This window comes from Balaenoptera borealis (assembly GCF_965194805.1).
Source record: "Balaenoptera borealis genome assembly, chromosome: 14".
Taxonomy (NCBI): domain Eukaryota; kingdom Metazoa; phylum Chordata; class Mammalia; order Artiodactyla; family Balaenopteridae; genus Balaenoptera; species Balaenoptera borealis.
In genome coordinates this window covers 13,425,046-13,443,797 of record NC_138875.1, presented here as the reverse complement: position 1 = coordinate 13,443,797, position 18,752 = coordinate 13,425,046, and the positions used below count along the sequence as shown (strand labels likewise).

General features: G+C 37.9%; 1 protein-coding gene across 3 annotated transcripts in view; it reads right to left on the bottom strand.

Moving 5' to 3' along the window:
* PIGN (phosphatidylinositol glycan anchor biosynthesis class N) overlaps positions 1-18,752 on the bottom strand; it is a 122,841-nt gene that overhangs the window by 70,362 nt on the left and 33,727 nt on the right. For all 3 annotated transcript variants that reach the window (XM_082352980.1, XM_082352979.1, XM_082352981.1), the window contains exons 14-15: positions 7,084-7,162; positions 5,952-6,134 (exon numbers count right to left, since the gene is read on the bottom strand). In XM_082352980.1, the coding sequence (XP_082209106.1) occupies positions 5,952-6,134; positions 7,084-7,162 (262 nt within the window). The remainder of the gene's footprint in view (positions 1-5,951; positions 6,135-7,083; positions 7,163-18,752) is intronic.

The following is an 18,752-nucleotide window of genomic DNA, read 5'->3' as shown; positions in this document are numbered from 1 at the left end:
ACACTCCAAACCCATGCTACTTGATAGGTTTTTAAAAGAGATTTTATAAAGTGAAGAAAACACATTACTTTCTTTCAGTGATTCTACAACTATATGATTAATCTAAGAACTGCATTTAAAAAAAATCTGTCATTGGAGAAGCACATTACAGGAGAAAAAGCTGGATAGCCTGGAATTGTTGCAATTAGGTAATTCTCAATTTAAAATGACTACGCTCCTAAAGTTTGTTTGCAAGTAACTTGTTCGGAACTCTGAACATATTTCTCCTTAGTAACAATTTTATAAATGTTGATTGAGTTCACTGACAAGCCCACAAAAGCCCATTTAATCTACAATAAACTGTGGGACCTAATCTTCATTTGGAACAATGATTCTATCTATTCAAACTTCAACTTGACATGCTGCCCACGCTTCTCTCTCCGTCACCCAACCACAGTAGGTTCATTCAGTCATATCTTCTCTCCCAAACACCTGCCAAACAAGAAAGGAGCTCCTCCATGTAAATCACCAGTGACGGCCTCCACAGGCCGCGGGTGCTCTGGGCCAGGAGTAATGCTGCGAGGGTCAGGGACAGAAATGCCAACGATTGGGACAAGAACACACTTACGGAAAGCTGTGATGCTAAGAGCGCACAGGAGATGAAAACAGGGCTGGAGGGGTCACACGGTACTCTCCTGCCTCCGCGCCTTGTTTTCTCTCTCTCTGTTTCCCCCTTGACAGGACTGGAGGGGTCACACGGTACTCTCCTGCCTCCGCGCCTTGTTTTCTCTCTCTCTGTTTCCCCCTTGACAGGACTGGAGGGGTCACACGGTACTCTCCTGCCTCCGTGCCTTGTTTTCTCTCTCTCTGTTTCTGTTTCCCCCTTGACAGGACTGGAGGGGTCACACGGTACTCTCCTGCCTCCGTGCCTTGTTTTCTCTCTCTCTGTTTCCCCCTTGACAGGACTGGAGGGGTCACACGGTACTCTCCTGCCTCCGTGCCTTGTTTTCTCTCTGTTTCCCCCTTGACAGGACTGGAGGGGTCACACGGTACTCTCCTGCCTCCGTGCCTTGTTTTCTCTCTCTCTGTTTCCCCCTTGACAGAACTGGAGGGGTCACACGGTACTCTCTTGCCTCCATGCCTTGTTTTCTCTCTCTCTGTTTCCCTCTTGTTTTGCTACCCAAACTAAATAAGGTGAGAATTAAGAATTACCTTCTGGAGTAGGGGAGGTTAGGGAGGAAAAGCAAGAGTTTTTTTTCCCCTTTATAATTCCTCCCTCTGGCCTAAAATGTCACCAGAAAGGAAGTAAAGAAGCAAGAATAAACTAGGGCAGAGTAGTAAAAAGGAAGGTGAGACATAGCATTGTGATTAAGAGTTTGGAGCTACACAGATCAGAATTCAAATCCTGGCTCTGTCACTTGCTCACTGTATGACCATGAGCAAAGTACAAAACAGATTCTGAGACTTAATTTTACCCCATCTATAAAATGTGAAGAATAATTCCATATCTATTTATCAAGGCTAGTAATGCTTAAATGAGATTATGAAAAGAGCTTAACAAAATGCCCAGAATATTACTACTGCTTAATAAATAATGGCTATCATTATCACCTTTATTTTTCTTCTCTCCTCCTCTACCTCTCTGCATTAGTCCCAAAAGTCACTACAGAAACCTCTCAGTGACTAGCACTGGAAATGGAGGTCCCATAGCAAGGGATGGAGGAAGAAGGAGCAGGTCTCTAACAGATATGGACAGGTAGAGTCTCTAAAGCTCAAGGTGCCTGAGGCAGGGATTCACTTTAGGAATTGGGACTGGTTTCACATCACTCTGAGGATAGTAAAATAATAAGAAAATAAGTTTAGAGAGCACCTAAAAAAGACACTCGAGCGATTTTCTAGAGTCAGTACAATATCATATAATTATCCAATCCTTTGACACATAGAGTAATCGACATTACAAATAAACATCTACTTGTAGGAAACCAAATCAAAAAGAATTCAGTTCAGCTGAAGTAAAAATTGAAAGGATTTTAAATAACAGGAATGGGGAACATTTCCTACCTCATCATCATTAACTCCCTGCCTCCCCAGACCCTCCAAAAAACACCTGATGATAATGAGCCGTGCTGTGTGCATTGTCATCACTCCTCCATCCAACTAACAATGATTACGTCGCACAGTCTACGCCATGCTCAGTACTAGGTGCTGGCCTATGAGGAGTTTAAACCATACAGGTGGAGATGGAATCCTGGGACTTGGTTTAAGGGGTTAACATTTTGTGATTTCCCTAAGCAGTGAGAGAATAAGGGAAGCATGTGGCAAAATAAGGATATTCAGTTCTAAAGCAAAAGACATCTGAACTAGCAAAAGCAAAGGAGAAGAGCAGATAGAAGTTAAATGCAGAGTTCAATTAGGAGGAGCTATGGCAAATTACCTTTAAAGAGAATGTTCACTGCAGAGTTGTCTGTAAGAGTGATAAACCTGTATAATCTGGGGGACACTGTCATGGAGAAGTGACAGAAACTTTGGAGTCAGACCTAAATTTAATTCCAGCACTGCTGTTCTATTTGCTGTCAATTTGACTAAACCATTTAGCTTGTCTCAAGCTCTGTTTCCTCATCTGGCAGTGGAGGGTAGAATTTGCTGCGAGCTCATCTCTCACTCCCCCCGGGGCCCTCTATAGTCTAGCTGTGTCAGTGACTTGCGCCCTTCCAAGAAGCCATGCTACCTCACTCCTCATCTGGCACATGCTGCTCTCCCTGCACCTTCTTCCTTTTTTCTATTGGGCTATCCGACTCACCCTTTAAGATTTGACTTTGGCAACAACTACCTCGGTGAAGGCTCCCTACACCCCAACTGCAAGCATCATGTTCTAATGCGTGCACAGCTGCAATCATCTCACCCCCTAATTGCTCTCCAAGCCTCCCTTTGGTTAATGCTGTAGACTTCTGGCAACTTATTCTTCCTCCAGATGCTGACACTTCACTAGATTATAAACTCTCGCTGAAGAAGAATCAGAATGTTTTGCAAACAGAACCAAAGGGTTCAAAATACTTTTAATAACCTCAACTGTAATGGTCAGTTTTACGTGTCAACTTGGCTAGGCTACAGACCCTGGTTAGTTATTCAATCACATATTAATCTAGGTGTTGGCTGTGAAAATATCTTGTAGATGTGATTAATGTCCATGATCAGTTGACTTTAAGGGAGATTATCCTGAACAATCACGGTGAGCCTGATTCACAAAAGGCTCTAAGAGCAGAACAGAGGGTTCCCTGAAGAAGAAACTGTACTTGTGGAGTGAAGCTTCCACTCCTGCCTGCAAGTTCCAGTCTGCCCTTCCTGATGGCCTGACCTCTGAACTTAGGACCTGCCTAACTAGCCCCACAGTCACATGAGCCAATTCCTTACACTAAATTTCTTAATACAGAGATCGTACTGGTCTACTTCTCTGGTTTAACTCTAAGTGATAGACCAGCTCTTCACTAAATAAAGTCTAAACTCTATAGTCTAGCATTTGAGGCCTTTGATTACTTCCATCTAATCTATATTATCAGTATTATCTCTCTCTCTTTTTTTTTTAAATTAATTAATTTATTTTATTTATTTATTTTTGGCTGCGTTGGGTCTTCCTTGCTGCGTGTGTGCTTTCTCCAGTTGCGGTGAGCGGGGGCTACTCTTCGTTGCGGTGCGTGGGCTTCTCATTGCGGTGGCTTCTCTTGTTGCGGAGCACGGGCTCTAGGCGCGCGGGCTTCAGTGGTTGGGGTACGAGGACTCAGTAGTTGTGGCTTTTGGGCTCTAGAGCGCAGGCTCAGTATTTGTGGCGCACGGGCTTCATTGCTCCGCGGCGTGTGGGAACTTCCCGGACCAGGGCTTGAACCCTTGTCCCCTGCATTGGCAGGTGGATTCTTAACCACTGTGCCACCAGGGAAGCCCCAGTATTATCTCTTATTAGGCCCTTGAACAAACCTCCCAAATTCCCCCCAAACTGAACTATTTATTTTGAAGGCAGCATGGTATAGAAAGAGCATGAATTTAAGTATTAGAGTTCAAGGACACCAGTGTGTCCTTGAGGAAAACATTTATCTCTCTGAGCCTAAATTCCCCCATCCATATTATGAGAATCATAACCATTAAATTTAGGGTAGTATTAAGCTTAACTGAATAACACATGTACAACACCAAGGACAGTCCTGGAATAGTGCAGTTTAATAAATATTACTTATTTTCCCAGCATAAAAATACATCTTCCCAACTCTGCCTCTATTTATGTTATTCAATTTGCTTTAATTCTTATCCTCTCCCTATATTCTGACTGTTAAACTTCCACCAAGACTTATTTTTTCCTGTTATCATCACCCTAGCTAAAGTGAGATTTTCTTTATTTAAAATATGAGTCATTGTATCACATTCACTTAACATTTTATATTAAAGTTCTCAAACATTTGTTGTCTTATGTAATATAGCGTAGTATATGACCTATACCTGATAAGGTGGCTATGTGTATACATCTCTTACCTACTTTATTTAATTACAAGCTCCTTGAGAAGCTTGTAATTTTGTATCTGAATTTTGTATTTCTTGGTGTATCCTATGAAGCATCTAGCATTGTGCTGTATACGCAAATATTCTCTGCATTATCAGATTAATGAATAAAGAACTATCAGCTGTGAAATCTGCTGACACAACAATCTAAAGACATCATATCCCTTCTCAATAACCCAAAACGTCAAGACAAATACCAAAAGGCAGTGTTTGGCATTAGACTACTCTGGACTCAAATCTCAGTTCCTCCACATCCTAGCTGAATGGCCTTTTGCAAATTACTTAAATAGCTTCAGTTTCCTCTTTTATACAGAAAAATTATAATGCCTACTTCCAGCACTGTTACGTTTAAAGTGGCAAAATAAATTTCAAATACCCAGCTGAATGCCTAGTTATATCCTCCACTAAAACACGTTTGTTTTTGTCTCTTTTCCTACCACATAAGAAATGATTTCTACTCTAGCCAATTTCACATACATTCAAACAATGAAAATTACTTGGGGTAAATTATTTAAGATGCATTACAGCATTATAAAAAAATGGAATAAATACTACTGCTCTTCCTTCCATTACAGAAAAATAAAGTATAAAATTGAAAAAAGTTACCACTGGAAATGTCTGCAGACTATTATTATTAATAATACACCATTCAGGTATATTACTTTTTAGAGGATTTGGACATGGTAATAATCATTAGAGAATGAAGTAAAGGAGATGGAAGAGGCATATTATCCCTGGTAAATGACAGTAATATATTTTAAAAGAGCAAAGTGTTTTAATATAGTAAAACCACATATGTACTGTTATCTTTTCTTAGTTGTATAAAGTATTATTAAAGAGCGGGGTTTTTTTGGCATTGAAAGTACAGTAAACTAGGGACTAATTCTTAAAATGAGGATATATAGAAAGTTCTGGAAATCTGTATTTAAGAATTTTAGAAAGATGAAGAAGGTAAGGATAGTTCCAGAAAAATGTATATTATTTTAAAAGGAACATTTTGAATAAGTGATTTTATTTCTTTCCAGCTCCTAAACTTAATATCAGATAAAGTTAAATATATTGCTTTGAAACTGTTTTCTGATCACCTGTACTGTAGAAAGATACGGAATACTTGTAACATGCTAAATAATTATAAAAATAAACAGAAAAACAACACAGTTAATGCCATAGGCAAATGTAAATTACACAGCTATCTTTATAGCCTCTTAAGTTATAGGACCATTATTACTGATACACCCTTTTCCCAACTAAAGAAACAGAGATTACTGAGAAAAAAAGACCCAGTACAACAAAAGCAAATGAAAGAGTTAGCTTAGTATAGCATGTACATTATATGAACTCACTGCAGTTAATTTGATATAATTTCTTTCCTTAGTCTTATGATTTTACACCATCATCTGAATCTTCATTATACTTTCTGAACATACCTTGACTTCTTTACTAACACCTCTGGTAAGGTTGCAGTGAGACTTGATGATCAGCAAAGAAGCATAAGATGTCCATCCCACAAAACCAAGAACGACATTGAAAGCCAAAAAGAATCTGTCATAAGTGTGATAATAGGACAATCCTTTCAATGCAAGATTAATCAGCTCCTTGCAAAGGGAGACCTATGGAGAAAGAAAAATATAACTTGCCACATGCAAAGACAAAGAAAATCTAAGTTTCAAAGGAAGAAAAATTATTAAAGTAACCGTAGATGATTGATCAAAAACAGATTTTGATTGTTCAAGGATCTTCTTGCAAAGTATAAGAAAAATTCCTGAATAAAATAAATTTCTAAATCTTGATAAAAAAGGACATTTAAAATGCAAACTATCTATGAGATGTGCAATGATTTTAAATGATTCTAAATGATTCATTTTGTGGAAATTATCTTCAAATGACACATGAAAGAAATGGTTCTCTAATATAGGTCCCTGATAGGAGATGCCCACATTTACATTTTTTGACTTTCTCATATCAGATTACCCAAATCAGTTATAAAACGTTATTAAAATAGCTTAATATTTTAGTGGAGAAGAATAGCTTGCCACTGTAAAACCGTAACAAAAATAAGCATTAGAAATGCCATCATACTACTTAGGCAATTTTAGAAACCAAAAATACAATTCTTTCTTACTTTAAAATTATATGACCATTTAAAACAGAGAAAATTAATGAAAAACATAGTAGGGTAGGAGTTGGGAAAAGTCAGAGCTTCAGTATGAACCATTAGATTTCTAATAGTGTGAAGCTAATTCTAAATGCACAGATATGTCATGTTCTAAAATATTACGCATAAATAAGTTGGATGACAGAAGCTTGGAATATACTTTCTCATTATAGAGAACAGCAATTGTTCATTTCCAATGTTAACCTAAAAAAGTTTACCTATAACATTACCTGAAATAAGAGAAGTATGTCCATGTGGATAAAGCAGCTATTTAGGAAATTCAACCCTTCCTTAAAGGTTCAGGAAAGCTCCCTGGCCTGCCCACTTTGCTCTCCATCACCATACTTGCCCCTCCCCATACCTGAATGATCAGCTATTTATATATACAAGGCCTGCATACTTACTGCTTCATCATACTTTTTCTGTTTTATGTAAGATCTTGCTTTTCTTAAAATGTTGATCTGTTTAGAATCAGAAAGCGAGCTACAAAAGAAAAAAAATGCTTTAGGTTTAAAATGTTTCTTCATTTCAATTACATTTTTTCTTGGTTCTTTGCTTAATTGAAAATAAAAGGATGGTGAAAATTGAGAAAAGAAAGAGAGAAAGAAAGAAACAAACAAACTCTGAGCCAAACTGTATCACTGCTGGTTATCTGAACTCTTCCAAGAAATAACTTACAATTAAATTTGGTTTTCTTGATTCAAAGTTTCAACTGCCACACTCCACTTATGATAGTCATACAATATATCATTGGAAGAAATGTAATGCTCTGGCTAACACAGAAATTCTGATTAAATCAATGTAATTAATGGAACAACAAACGAGTGGTCTGAGTTACAACACTCAGCTCTCTCATGCTCATGGTAGACACAACAGACAGGGCAGATTCATTACGGTGCTTTGTACCCTTGAGCCAGACAGGGCCTGACAATTTTCATTATCAAAGAGATCCGAGCAGAGCTTAACCAACAATTAAAGTTAGTGAATAATTTGAATCTATTTGCTATTTTTGTATTACACCATATACTTTTTTGGTTTTCCTATCTTTCATTTCTCTTTCCACCATTTCCCTGTCCCTGTTTTACCACAGTAAAAACCTTAAATACAAAGGAGAAATACCCCTAATACTGCATAAGTAATTTTTAAATAAGTATATTTAAACACAAAATTGAATATATACTGCTTAACTAGCATCTACATTCCTAAAGTGAATACCTTTACATTTTAAAAGTGTAAAAAAGTTATTTAAGGATATATTAGGTTGGATCATTTGAAATTGATGTTTTTATATGTCAAAAACTACTAAATTAAATTTTGACAATTTCATATGGCTCAATAATCACTTGTCTTCTTTCTACTTGGTTTCAGCAGCTTCTAAAGAGATAAGATGGAGACTTTGTAGAAAGTTCATCTTTTAAGCAATGTTATTAGTTTGGGTGGGTCACAGACATCTTTCAGAATCTGAAACTCACTCTAGAAAAATAAATAATCCAAAATCTTACATATAATTTCAGAAAATTCAAGAACCCCAGAACTCAACTATGAACTCTCTACAGTTCTATAGAGGCTTGATTAAGAATCTGTGCCTACTCCAAGGGATACCAGATCTTTCAACTCATGGGAACCCAATCACTTTGTCAGATTGTAGGAAAATCCCCCACCCCTGGACTCAATGGGATGTGGAAGAAAAAGGTACCAGGAAGCAAGAATACATGAAAGAAAAACAAGTTACTTCAAACTGTTGCCATGATCCAGTTCTCCGCCCTTCAGACACCACACATTTTGGAATATCTTCCTAGAAGTCTTAGAAATGGAATTACTGGGCCAAAGGGCTTCTTTGAAGGCTACATCTAAGATAAATTTTCCAAAGTTCTATAAAACCCTTCTAAGGTGATCTTCCTTCTCCTTGCTCTAATCCACTCCACTTCCTAAAATACTGATTACATCTTCTAATATACTTGAAATTGATATGGGTATATTATTGTCTACTGCATCAATTCTAAACTTCCTGGACTACTGATGACCATCTCCTTCTATTCTACTTAATTTCCCATTATCCCAAATATATACTCTCAGTTATAAAATGGTTAAGCTCTTCATTCTTCACCTATCTTGCATTCACGTCTGAGTTATTGTTCATAAAGATCCTCCCATCTCTGCTTTCCAAAATCAAATCTTCATCATCCTTTATGGTCTACTCCAAATCTTACCTCACACCATTAGCACTTTAGTGTGGTCTCATCATCAATTTATTTCTCTTCAATTAAATTTTAACTTTCATGAGGGCAACTAATTATTTACATTAATATCAATAATACTCAGCAAAGTGCAAAGCACATAAAATGAATCAATAAACCTTAATTGATTAAAATGCTATAAGGAGAGGAGCTTCAAGATGGTGGAAGAGTAAGACGTGGAGATCACCTTCCTCCCCACAGATACATCAGAAATACATCTACATATGGAACAACTCCTACAGAACACCTACTGAATGCTGGCAGAAGACCTCAGACCTCCCAAAAGGCAAGAAACTCCCCACGTACCTGGGTAGGGCAAAAGAAAAAAGAAAAAACAGAGACAAAAGAATAGGGATGGGACCTGCACCAGTGGGAGGGAGCCGTGAAAGAGGAAAGGTTTCCACACACTAGGAAGCCCCTTCGTGGGCAGAGACTGCGGGTGGCGGAGGGGGGAAGCTTCGGAGCCACGGAGGAGAGCGCAGCCACAGGGGTGAGGAGGGCAAAGCGTAGAGATTCCTGCACAGAGGATCGGTTCCAACCAGCACACACCAGCCCGAGAGGCTTGTCTGCTCAACCGCCCGGGCGGGCGGGGACTGGGAGCTGAGGCTCGGGCTTCGGTCGGATCGCAGGGAGAGGACTGGGGTTGGCGGCGTGAACACAGCCTGAAGGGGCTAGTGCGCCACAGCTAGCCGGGAGGGAGTCCCTGAAAAAGTCTGGAGCTGCCGAAGAGGCAAGAAACTTTTTCTTGCCTCTTTGTTTCCTGGTGAGCGAGGAGAGGGGATTCAGAGCGCCACTTAAAGGAGCTCCAGAGATGGGCGTGAGCTGCGGCTACCAGCACGGACCCCAGAGATGGACATGAGACGGTAAGGCTGCTGCTGTAGCCACCAAGAATCCTGTGTGCAAGCACAGGTCACTCTCCACACCTCCCCTCCCGGGAGCCTGTGCAGCCCACCACTGCCAGGGTCCAGAGATCCAGGGACAACTTCCCCGGGAGAACACACGGCACCTCAGGCTGGTGCAACGTCGTGCCGGCCTCTGCCGCCGCAGGCTCGCCCCACACTCCGTACCCCTCCCTCCCCGCGGCCTGAGTGAGCCAGAGCCCCCGAATCAGCTGCTCCTGTAACCCCGTCCTGTCTGAGAAAAGAACAGATGCCCTCAGGCGACCTACATGCAGAGGCGGGGCCAATTCCAAAGCTGAACCCTCGAACAAAGAAGAGAAAGGGAAATTTTTCCCAGCAGTCTCAGGAGCAGTGGATTAAATCTCCACAGTCAACCGGATGTACCCTGCATCTGTGGAATACCTGAATAGACAACAAATCATCCCAAATTGAGGAGGTGGACTTTGGGAGCAACGATATATATATATTTTTTCCTTTTTCTCTTTTTGTGAGTGTGTATGTGTATGCTTGTGTGTGTGATTTTGTCTGTATACTTTTGTTTCTACCATGTGTCCTAGGGTTCTGTCTGTCTGTTTTTTGTTTGTTTGTTTGTTTTTATTTTAGTATAGTTTTTAGCACTTATCATTGGTGGATTTGTGTTTTTGGTTTGGTTGCTCTCCTCTTTTTTTTTTTTTATTACTTTAAAAAAACTTTCTTTTAATGATTATTTTTTTATTTTTTACTTTAATAACTATTTTATTTTATTTCATTTTATTTTATCTTCTTCTTCCTTTCTTTCTTTCTTTTCTCCCTTTTATCCTGAGCCGTGTGGATGACAGGCCCTTGGTACTCCAGCCAGGTGTCAGGGCTGTTCCGCTGAGGTGGGAGAGCCAAGTTCAGGACACTGGTCCACAAGAGACCTCCCAGCTCCACGTAATATCAAATGGGGAAAATCTCCCAGAGATCTACATCTCAATGCCAAGACCCAGCTCCACTCAATGATCAGCAAGCTACAGTGCTGGACACCCTAAGCCAAACAACTAGCAAGACAGGAACACAACCCCATCCATTAGCAGAGAGGTTGCCTAAAATCATAATAAGGCCACAGACACCCCAAAACACACCACCAGACGTGGACCTGCCCACCACAAAGACAAGATTCAGCCTCATCCACCAGAACACAGGCACTAGTCCCCTCCACCAGGAAGCCTACACAACCCACTGAACCAACCCTAGTCACTGGGGGCAGACACCAAAAACAACGGGAACTATGAACCTCCAGTCTGAGAAAAGGAGACCCCAAGCACAGTAAGTTAAGCAAAATGAGAAGATAGAGAAACACACAGCAGATGAAGGAGCAAGGTAAAAACCCACCAGACCTAACAAATGAAGAGGAAATAGGCAGTCTACCTGAAAGAGAATTCAGAATAAGGATAGTAAAGATGATCCAAGATCTTGGAAATAGAATGGAGAAAATACAAGAAACGTTTAACAAGGACCCAGAAGAACCAAAGAGCAAACAAACAGTGATGAACAACACAATAAATGAAACTAAAAATTCTCTAAAAGGGATCAAAAGTAGAATAACTGAGGCAGAAGAATGGATAAGTGACCTGGAAGATAAAATAGTGGAAGTAAATACTGCAGAGCAGAATAAAGAGAAAGAATGAAAAGAACTGAGGACAGTCTCAGAGACCTCTGGGACAACATTAAACGCACCAACATTCGAATTATAGGGGTCCCAGAAGAAGAAGACAAAAAGAAAGGGACTGAGAAAATTTTTGAAGACATTATAGTGGAAAACTTCCCTAATATGGGAAAGGAAATAGTTAATCAAGTCCAGGAAGCACAGACAGTCCCATACAGGATAAATCCAAGGAGAAACATGCCAAGACACATATTAATCAAACTATGAAAAATTAAATACAAAGAAAAAATATTAAAAGCAACAAGGGAAAAACAACAAATAACATACAAGGGAATCCCCATAAGGTTAACAGCTGATCTTTCAGCAGAAACTCTGCAAGCCAAAAGGGAGTGGCAGGATATATTTAAAGTGATGAAGGAGAAAAAGCTACAACCAAGATTACTCTACCCAGCAAGGATCTCATTCAGATTTGACGGAGAAATTAAAAGCTTTACAGACAAGCAAAAGCTAAGAGAATTCAGTCCACCAAACCAGCAATTTACAACAAATGCTAAAGGAACTTCTCTAGGCAGGAAACACAAGAGAAGGAAAAGACCTACAATAACAAACCCAAAACAATTAAGAAAATGGTAATAGGAACATACATCTCGATAATTACCTTAAATGTAAATGGATTAAATGCTCCAACAAAAAGACATAGACTAGCTGAATGGACACAAAAACAACACCCGTATATATGCTGTCTACAAGAGACCCACTTCAGACCTAGAGACACATACAGACTGAAAATAAGAGGATGGAAAAAGATATTGCATGCAAATGGAAATCAAAAGAAAGCTGGAGTAGCAATTCTCATATCAGACAAAATAGACTTTAAAACAAAGACTATTACCAGAGACAAAGAAGGACACTACATAATGATCAAGGGATCAATCCAAGAAGAAGATATAACAATTGTAAATATTTATGCACCTGACACAGGAGCACCTCAATACATAAGGCAAATACTAATAGCCATAAAAGGGGAAATTGACAGTAACACAATCATAGTAAGGGACTTTAACACCCCACTTTCACCAATGGAAAGATCATCCAAAATGAAAATAAATAAGGAAACATAAGCTTCAAATGATACATTAAACAAGATGGACTAAATTGATATTTATAGGACATTCCACCCCAAAACAACAGAATACTCTTTCTTCTCAAGTGCTCATGGAACATTCTCCAGGATAGATCATATCTTCAGTCACAAATCAAGCCTTGGTAAATTTAAGAAAATTGAAATCGTATCAAGCATCTTCTCCAACCACAACGCTATGAGACTAGATATCAATTACAGGAAAAAATCTGTAAAAAATACAAACACATAGAGGCTAAACAATACACTACTTAATAACCAAGAGATCACTGAAGAAATCAAAGAGGAAATCAAAAAATACCTAGAAACAAATGACAATGAAAACACGACGACCCAAAACCTATGGGATGCAGCAAAAGCAGTTCTCAGAGGGAAGTTTATAGCAATACAATCCTACCTTAAGAAACAAGAAACATCTTAAATAAACAACCTAACCTTACACCTAAAGCAATTAGAGAAAGAAGAACAAAAAACCCCCACAGTTAGCAGAAGGAAAGAAATCATAAAGATCAGATCAGAAATAAATGAAAAAGAAATGAAGGAAACTATAGCAAAGATCAATAAAACTAAAAGCTGGTTCTTTGAGAAGATAAACAAAATTGATAAACCATTAGCCAGACTCACAAGAAGAAAAGGGAGAAGACTCAAATTAATAAATTTAGAAATGAAAAAGGAGAAGTTAACAACTGACACTGCAGAAATACAAAGGATCATGAGAGATTACTACAAGCAACTATCTGCCAATAAAATGGACAACTTGGAAGAAATGGACAAATTCTTAGAAACACATAACCTGCCAAGACTGAACCAGGAAGAAATAGAAAATATGAACACACCAATCAGAAGCACTGAAATTGAAACCGTGATAAAAAATCTTCCAACAAACAAAAGTCCAGGACCAGATGGCTTCACAGGCGAATTCTATCAAACATTTAGAGAAGAGGTAACACCTATCCTTCTCAAACTCTTCCAAAATATAGCAGAGGGAGGAACACTCCCAAACTCATTCTACGAGGCCACCATCACCCTGATACCAAAACCAGACAAAGATGTCACAAAGAAAGAAAACTACAGGCCAATATCACTGATGAACACAGATGCAAAAATCCTCAACAAAATACTAGCAAACAGAATCCAACAGCACATTAAAAGGATCATACACCATGATCAAGTGGGGTTTATCCAGGAATGCAAGGATTCTTCAATATATGCAAATCAATCAATGTGATACACCATGTTAACAAATAGAAGGAGAAAAACCATATGATCATCTCAATAGATGCAGAGAACGCTTTTCACAAAATTCACCACCCATTTATGATAAAAACCCTCCAGAAAGTAGGCATAGAGAGAACTTACCTCAACATAATAAAGGCCATATATGACAAACCCACAGCCAACATCGTCCTCAATGGTGAAAAACTGAAACCATTTCCTCTAAGATCAGGAACAAGACAAGGTTGTCCACTCTCACCACTATTATTCTACATAGTTTTGGAAGTTTTAGCCACAGCAATCAGAGAAGAAAAAGAAATAAAAGGAATCCAAATTGGAAAAGAAGTAAAGCTGTCACTGTTTGCAGATGACATGATACTATACATAGAGAATCCTAATGATGCTACCAGAAAACTACTAGAACTAATCAATGAATTTGGTAAAGTAGCAAGATACAAAATTAATGCACAGAAATCTCTAGCATTCCTATACACTAATGGTGAAAAATCTGAAAGTGAAATTAAGAAAACACTCCCATTTACCATTGCAACAAAAAGAATAAAATATCTAGGAATAAACCTATCTAAGGAGATAAAAGACCTCTATGCAGAAAACTATAAGACACTGATGAAAGAAATTAAAGATGATACAAATAGATGGAGAGATATACCATGTTCTTGGATGGGAAGAATCAACATTGTGAAAATGACTCTACTACCCAAAGCAATCTACAGATTCAATGCAATCCCTATCAAACTACCACTGGCATTTTTCACAGAACTAGAACAAAAAATTTCACAATCTGTATGGAAACACAAAAGACCCCGAATAGCCAAAGCAATCTTGAGAAAGAAAAACGGAGCTGGAGGAATCAGGCTCCCTGACTTCAGGCTATACTACAAAGCTACAGTAATCAAGACAGTATGGTACTGGCACAAAAACAGAAATATAGATTAATGGAACAGGATAGAAAGCCCAGAGATAAAGCCACACACATATGGTCACCTTATCTTTGATAAAGGAGGCAAGAATATACAGTGGAGAAAAGACAGCCTCTTCAATAAGTGGTGCTGGGAAAACTGGACAGCTACATGTAAAAGAGTGAAATTAGAACACTCTTTAACACCATACACAAAAATAAACTCAAAATAGATTAAAGACCTAAACGTAAGGCCAGACACTATTTAACTCTTAGAGGAAAACATAGGCAGAACACTCCATGACATAAATCACAGCAAGATCCTTTTTGACCCACCCCCTAGAGAAATGGAAATAAAAACAAAAATAAACAAATGGGACCTAATGAAACTTAAAAGCTTTTGCACAGCAAAGGAAACCATAAACAAGACAAAAAGACAACCCTCAGAATGGGAGAAAATATTTGCAAATGAAGCAACTGACAAAGGATTAATCTCCAAAATTTACAAGCAGTTCATGCAGCTCAATAACAAATAAACAAACAACCCAATCCAAAATGAGCAGAAGACCTAAATAGACATTTCTCCAAAGAAGATATATAGATTGTCAACAAACACATGAAAGAATGCTCAACATCATTAATCATTAGAGAAATGCAAATCAAAACTACAATGAGATATCATCTTACGCCAGTCAGAATGGCCATCATTAAAAAATCTGCAAACAATAAATGCTGGAGAGAGTGTGGAGAAAAGGGCACCCTCTTGCACTGTTGGTGGGAATGTAAATTGATACAGCCACTATGGAGAACAGTATGGAGGTTCCTTAAAAAACTACAAATAGAACTACCATACGACCCAGCAATCCCACTACTGGGCACATACCCTGAGAAAACCATAATTCAAAAAGAGTTATGTACCACAATGTTCATTGCAGCTCTATTTACAATAGCCAGGACATGGAAGCAACCTAAGTGTCCATGGACATATGAATGGATAAAGAAGATGTGGCACATATATACAATGGAATGTTACTCAGCCATAAAAAGAAACGAAATTGAGTTATTTGTAGTGAGGTGGATGGACCTAGAGGCTGTCATACAGAATGAAGTAAGTCAGAAAGAGAAAAACAAATACCGTATGCTAACACATATATATGGAATCCAAAAAAAAAAAAAAAAACAAGGTCATCAAGAACCTAGGGGCAAGACTGGAATAAAGACACAGATCTACTAGAGAATGGACTTGAGGACACAGGGAGGGGGAAGGGTAAGCTGGGACAAAGTGAGAGAGTGGTAATGTATATATGGACATATATACACTACCAAATGTAAAATAGATAGCTAGTAGAAAGCAGTTGCAGAGCACAGGGAGATCAGCTCGCTGCTTTGTGACCAGGTAGAAGGGTGGGATAGGGTGGGTGGGAAAGAGGGAGATGCAAGAGGGAAGAGATATGGGGATATATGTATATGTATAACTGATTCACTTTGTTATAAAGCAGAAACTAACACACCATTGTAAAGCAATTATACTCCAATAAAGATGTTAAAAAAAATGCTATCAAAATATTGCAGACCTAAAAAAGGAAGAAAAATAAAAGAATGCATCTTGCCATTCTTAAAGCACCTAACAATTTGCTAAACTAAATAAAAAAAGGGAAAAAAAGCTTGTCCGGAAATAAATTACTTAAGCTAATTTATGTTCTCAAGTGCAGTCTTAAAAAAAAAATGAGCAGAAACATTTTTAAAGAGAAATACTTGTTACATTACATTAAATACATATTTTATATAAAATTACATTATATATGCAGTATTTTGGTAAAGAAACCATGGTCAGTCGAATTTATATTTTTCTAAATGGACTCTTTATAAATCTAGGGACATACCAAAGGTTCAGAATGTGTCTGGAATTCATCAAAATGTTCTATACAAACCTCACTGTTGCATTATGACATTAAAGACTCTTATAAACGTGTTCCCCATGTAATTTTTTTAGTTTTCCGTAAGTTGAGAACGAGTGCAAAATAAGTCTTAGTATCACATATTTTAAACATAAAGAAGTTTTGTGAGAAATAAAAAGTCCAGAATAAAAGGTACAATATTTTAACATCCATGTAAAAAAGACAAAACAAATAACAACAACAAAATAAGGGGGGCTGGCAAGGGAGTAATCAAAGGAGTAACGTATACAAATTAAAATGAATAAAGGGGAGCTGCACGTGCCAATGCTGGTAAATCTTGAAAATCGTACTGAAGGGAAAAAAAGAGAATTGTAAAAAAAAAAAATCGGTAGATTTTAAAAATAGGGATTCAATTATATTACACCACTTTATTTCTTAAGAAAAAAAGAGGATCTAAAGAAATATGGTAAAATGTTAACATTTTTTAAATCTGGATTGTAGGTACAAGGATTTTTGTTATACTCTTTATTCTTTTCAGTGTGTTTGAATAATTTCATAATTAAAATAAAAAATATGTTAGCCAAAGGGATATATACATACACATACATAGGTACACATGATATATATAGACAGATACATAAGAAATTGCAGCTGTGCCTCCAGGAACAAAGACTGTAAAAACTGGAACACACCAGGCACGGGAACTTTCATCATCTGTGTGATTTTTATTGTGAAGATGTATTACTTTTTCATTCACATTTTACTAACCAGATTTTTAAAATAATTAAAACATTAAAATTTAACCATAGTTTCTGGCTATGATGGAGAAGCTTTGGCATACCAATGCTCCCACCAGGAACAACCAGAAAGCCTGATAAAACAAAATTAAAAATAAATTTGAAGGTACTGGAGAGCTAGCAGACCCTTGATGGTCTTGAGACCATCAAGAATTGAAGGGTTTGGACCCTAGAAAGAAATCACACAGAAAATTGTAACCCTTAGGGCATCCCTACACAAGGAAAAAGGCTGAGAATTTGGGCAGATGGCTGCTACCAGGATGTAGAGAATCCAACAAAGCCTTTGGCAATCTTATCAGACTGTAGAGATAAAAATTAAGGTTTGCAGCATCCCATGAAGCCAGGACTTGAGGACCCAAAAGAGAATAAAAATAAGAGAAAAATATACAATTTTCATTCTGGATTTTTAAAAAAAGACATGAAAAGAAGGTTATCTGGAATTACTTAAACTAATTTAATACAGATTCTGAAGTGAAGTCTTAAGAAAAATGAGAGAAGGAATTTTTATAAGCAAGAATTTATATATGGAGAACTCAGATAAAGAAACAGAGGCCAAGTGCTGGTAAGAGGGAAGGTTAACTTTACACTCAGCTGAATTCTTCAGCTGTGTAGGACAAGAGGATAAGAAGCTGGGGAGACGGCACCTGAAAAGTAGGACAGTAATCTCAAGATATATGAGAGAGGAAATCTGGTGTTCAGGAGCCACCTGAGAGGAAGGGCTTTAGCTAACACAACAAGCTTCAGCTGAGATCCCTGGGCGGCTCCACTCTAAGAGCAGAGACAAACCAGCGGGAAGAAGAGACAAAGAAACAAACTGCAACACAGCTTTGAGTCAGCTACTGCTCTGTGCCTGTCAGATGTTAAGGTAAGACCTCTCCAGAGAATGAGATAATCCAGAGCTTCTAAAACTTTTAATGTACAATGATAAGGGTTCATTTAAAAACTACCAGACAACAACAGGACCAACTGACAAAGGACAACAGTAACAAACTCACGAACAATACGGTTATTAGTGTTATCAAGTACAGACTTTAAAATAATTGTGGTTAATACATTCAATAATGGAGAAAAAGACAGAAAATTGCACCACATAACTGGAATCTACTTTTTAAATAAATTGAAATAAAAATCCTAGAATTGAAAAAAAAGTGATAACTGATAGCCACAAACTAGACAAAGCAGAAGAGAGATTTGGTATATCGGAAGATAGGTCAATAGAAAATATCTTGCCTCAACCTTGAAGAGCAGAAAGAAAATACAGAAAAGACCATTTAAAAAACCAACCATACACATCATTGTGAACAGGAACATACATATATATATATTTCTCCTGTATATAT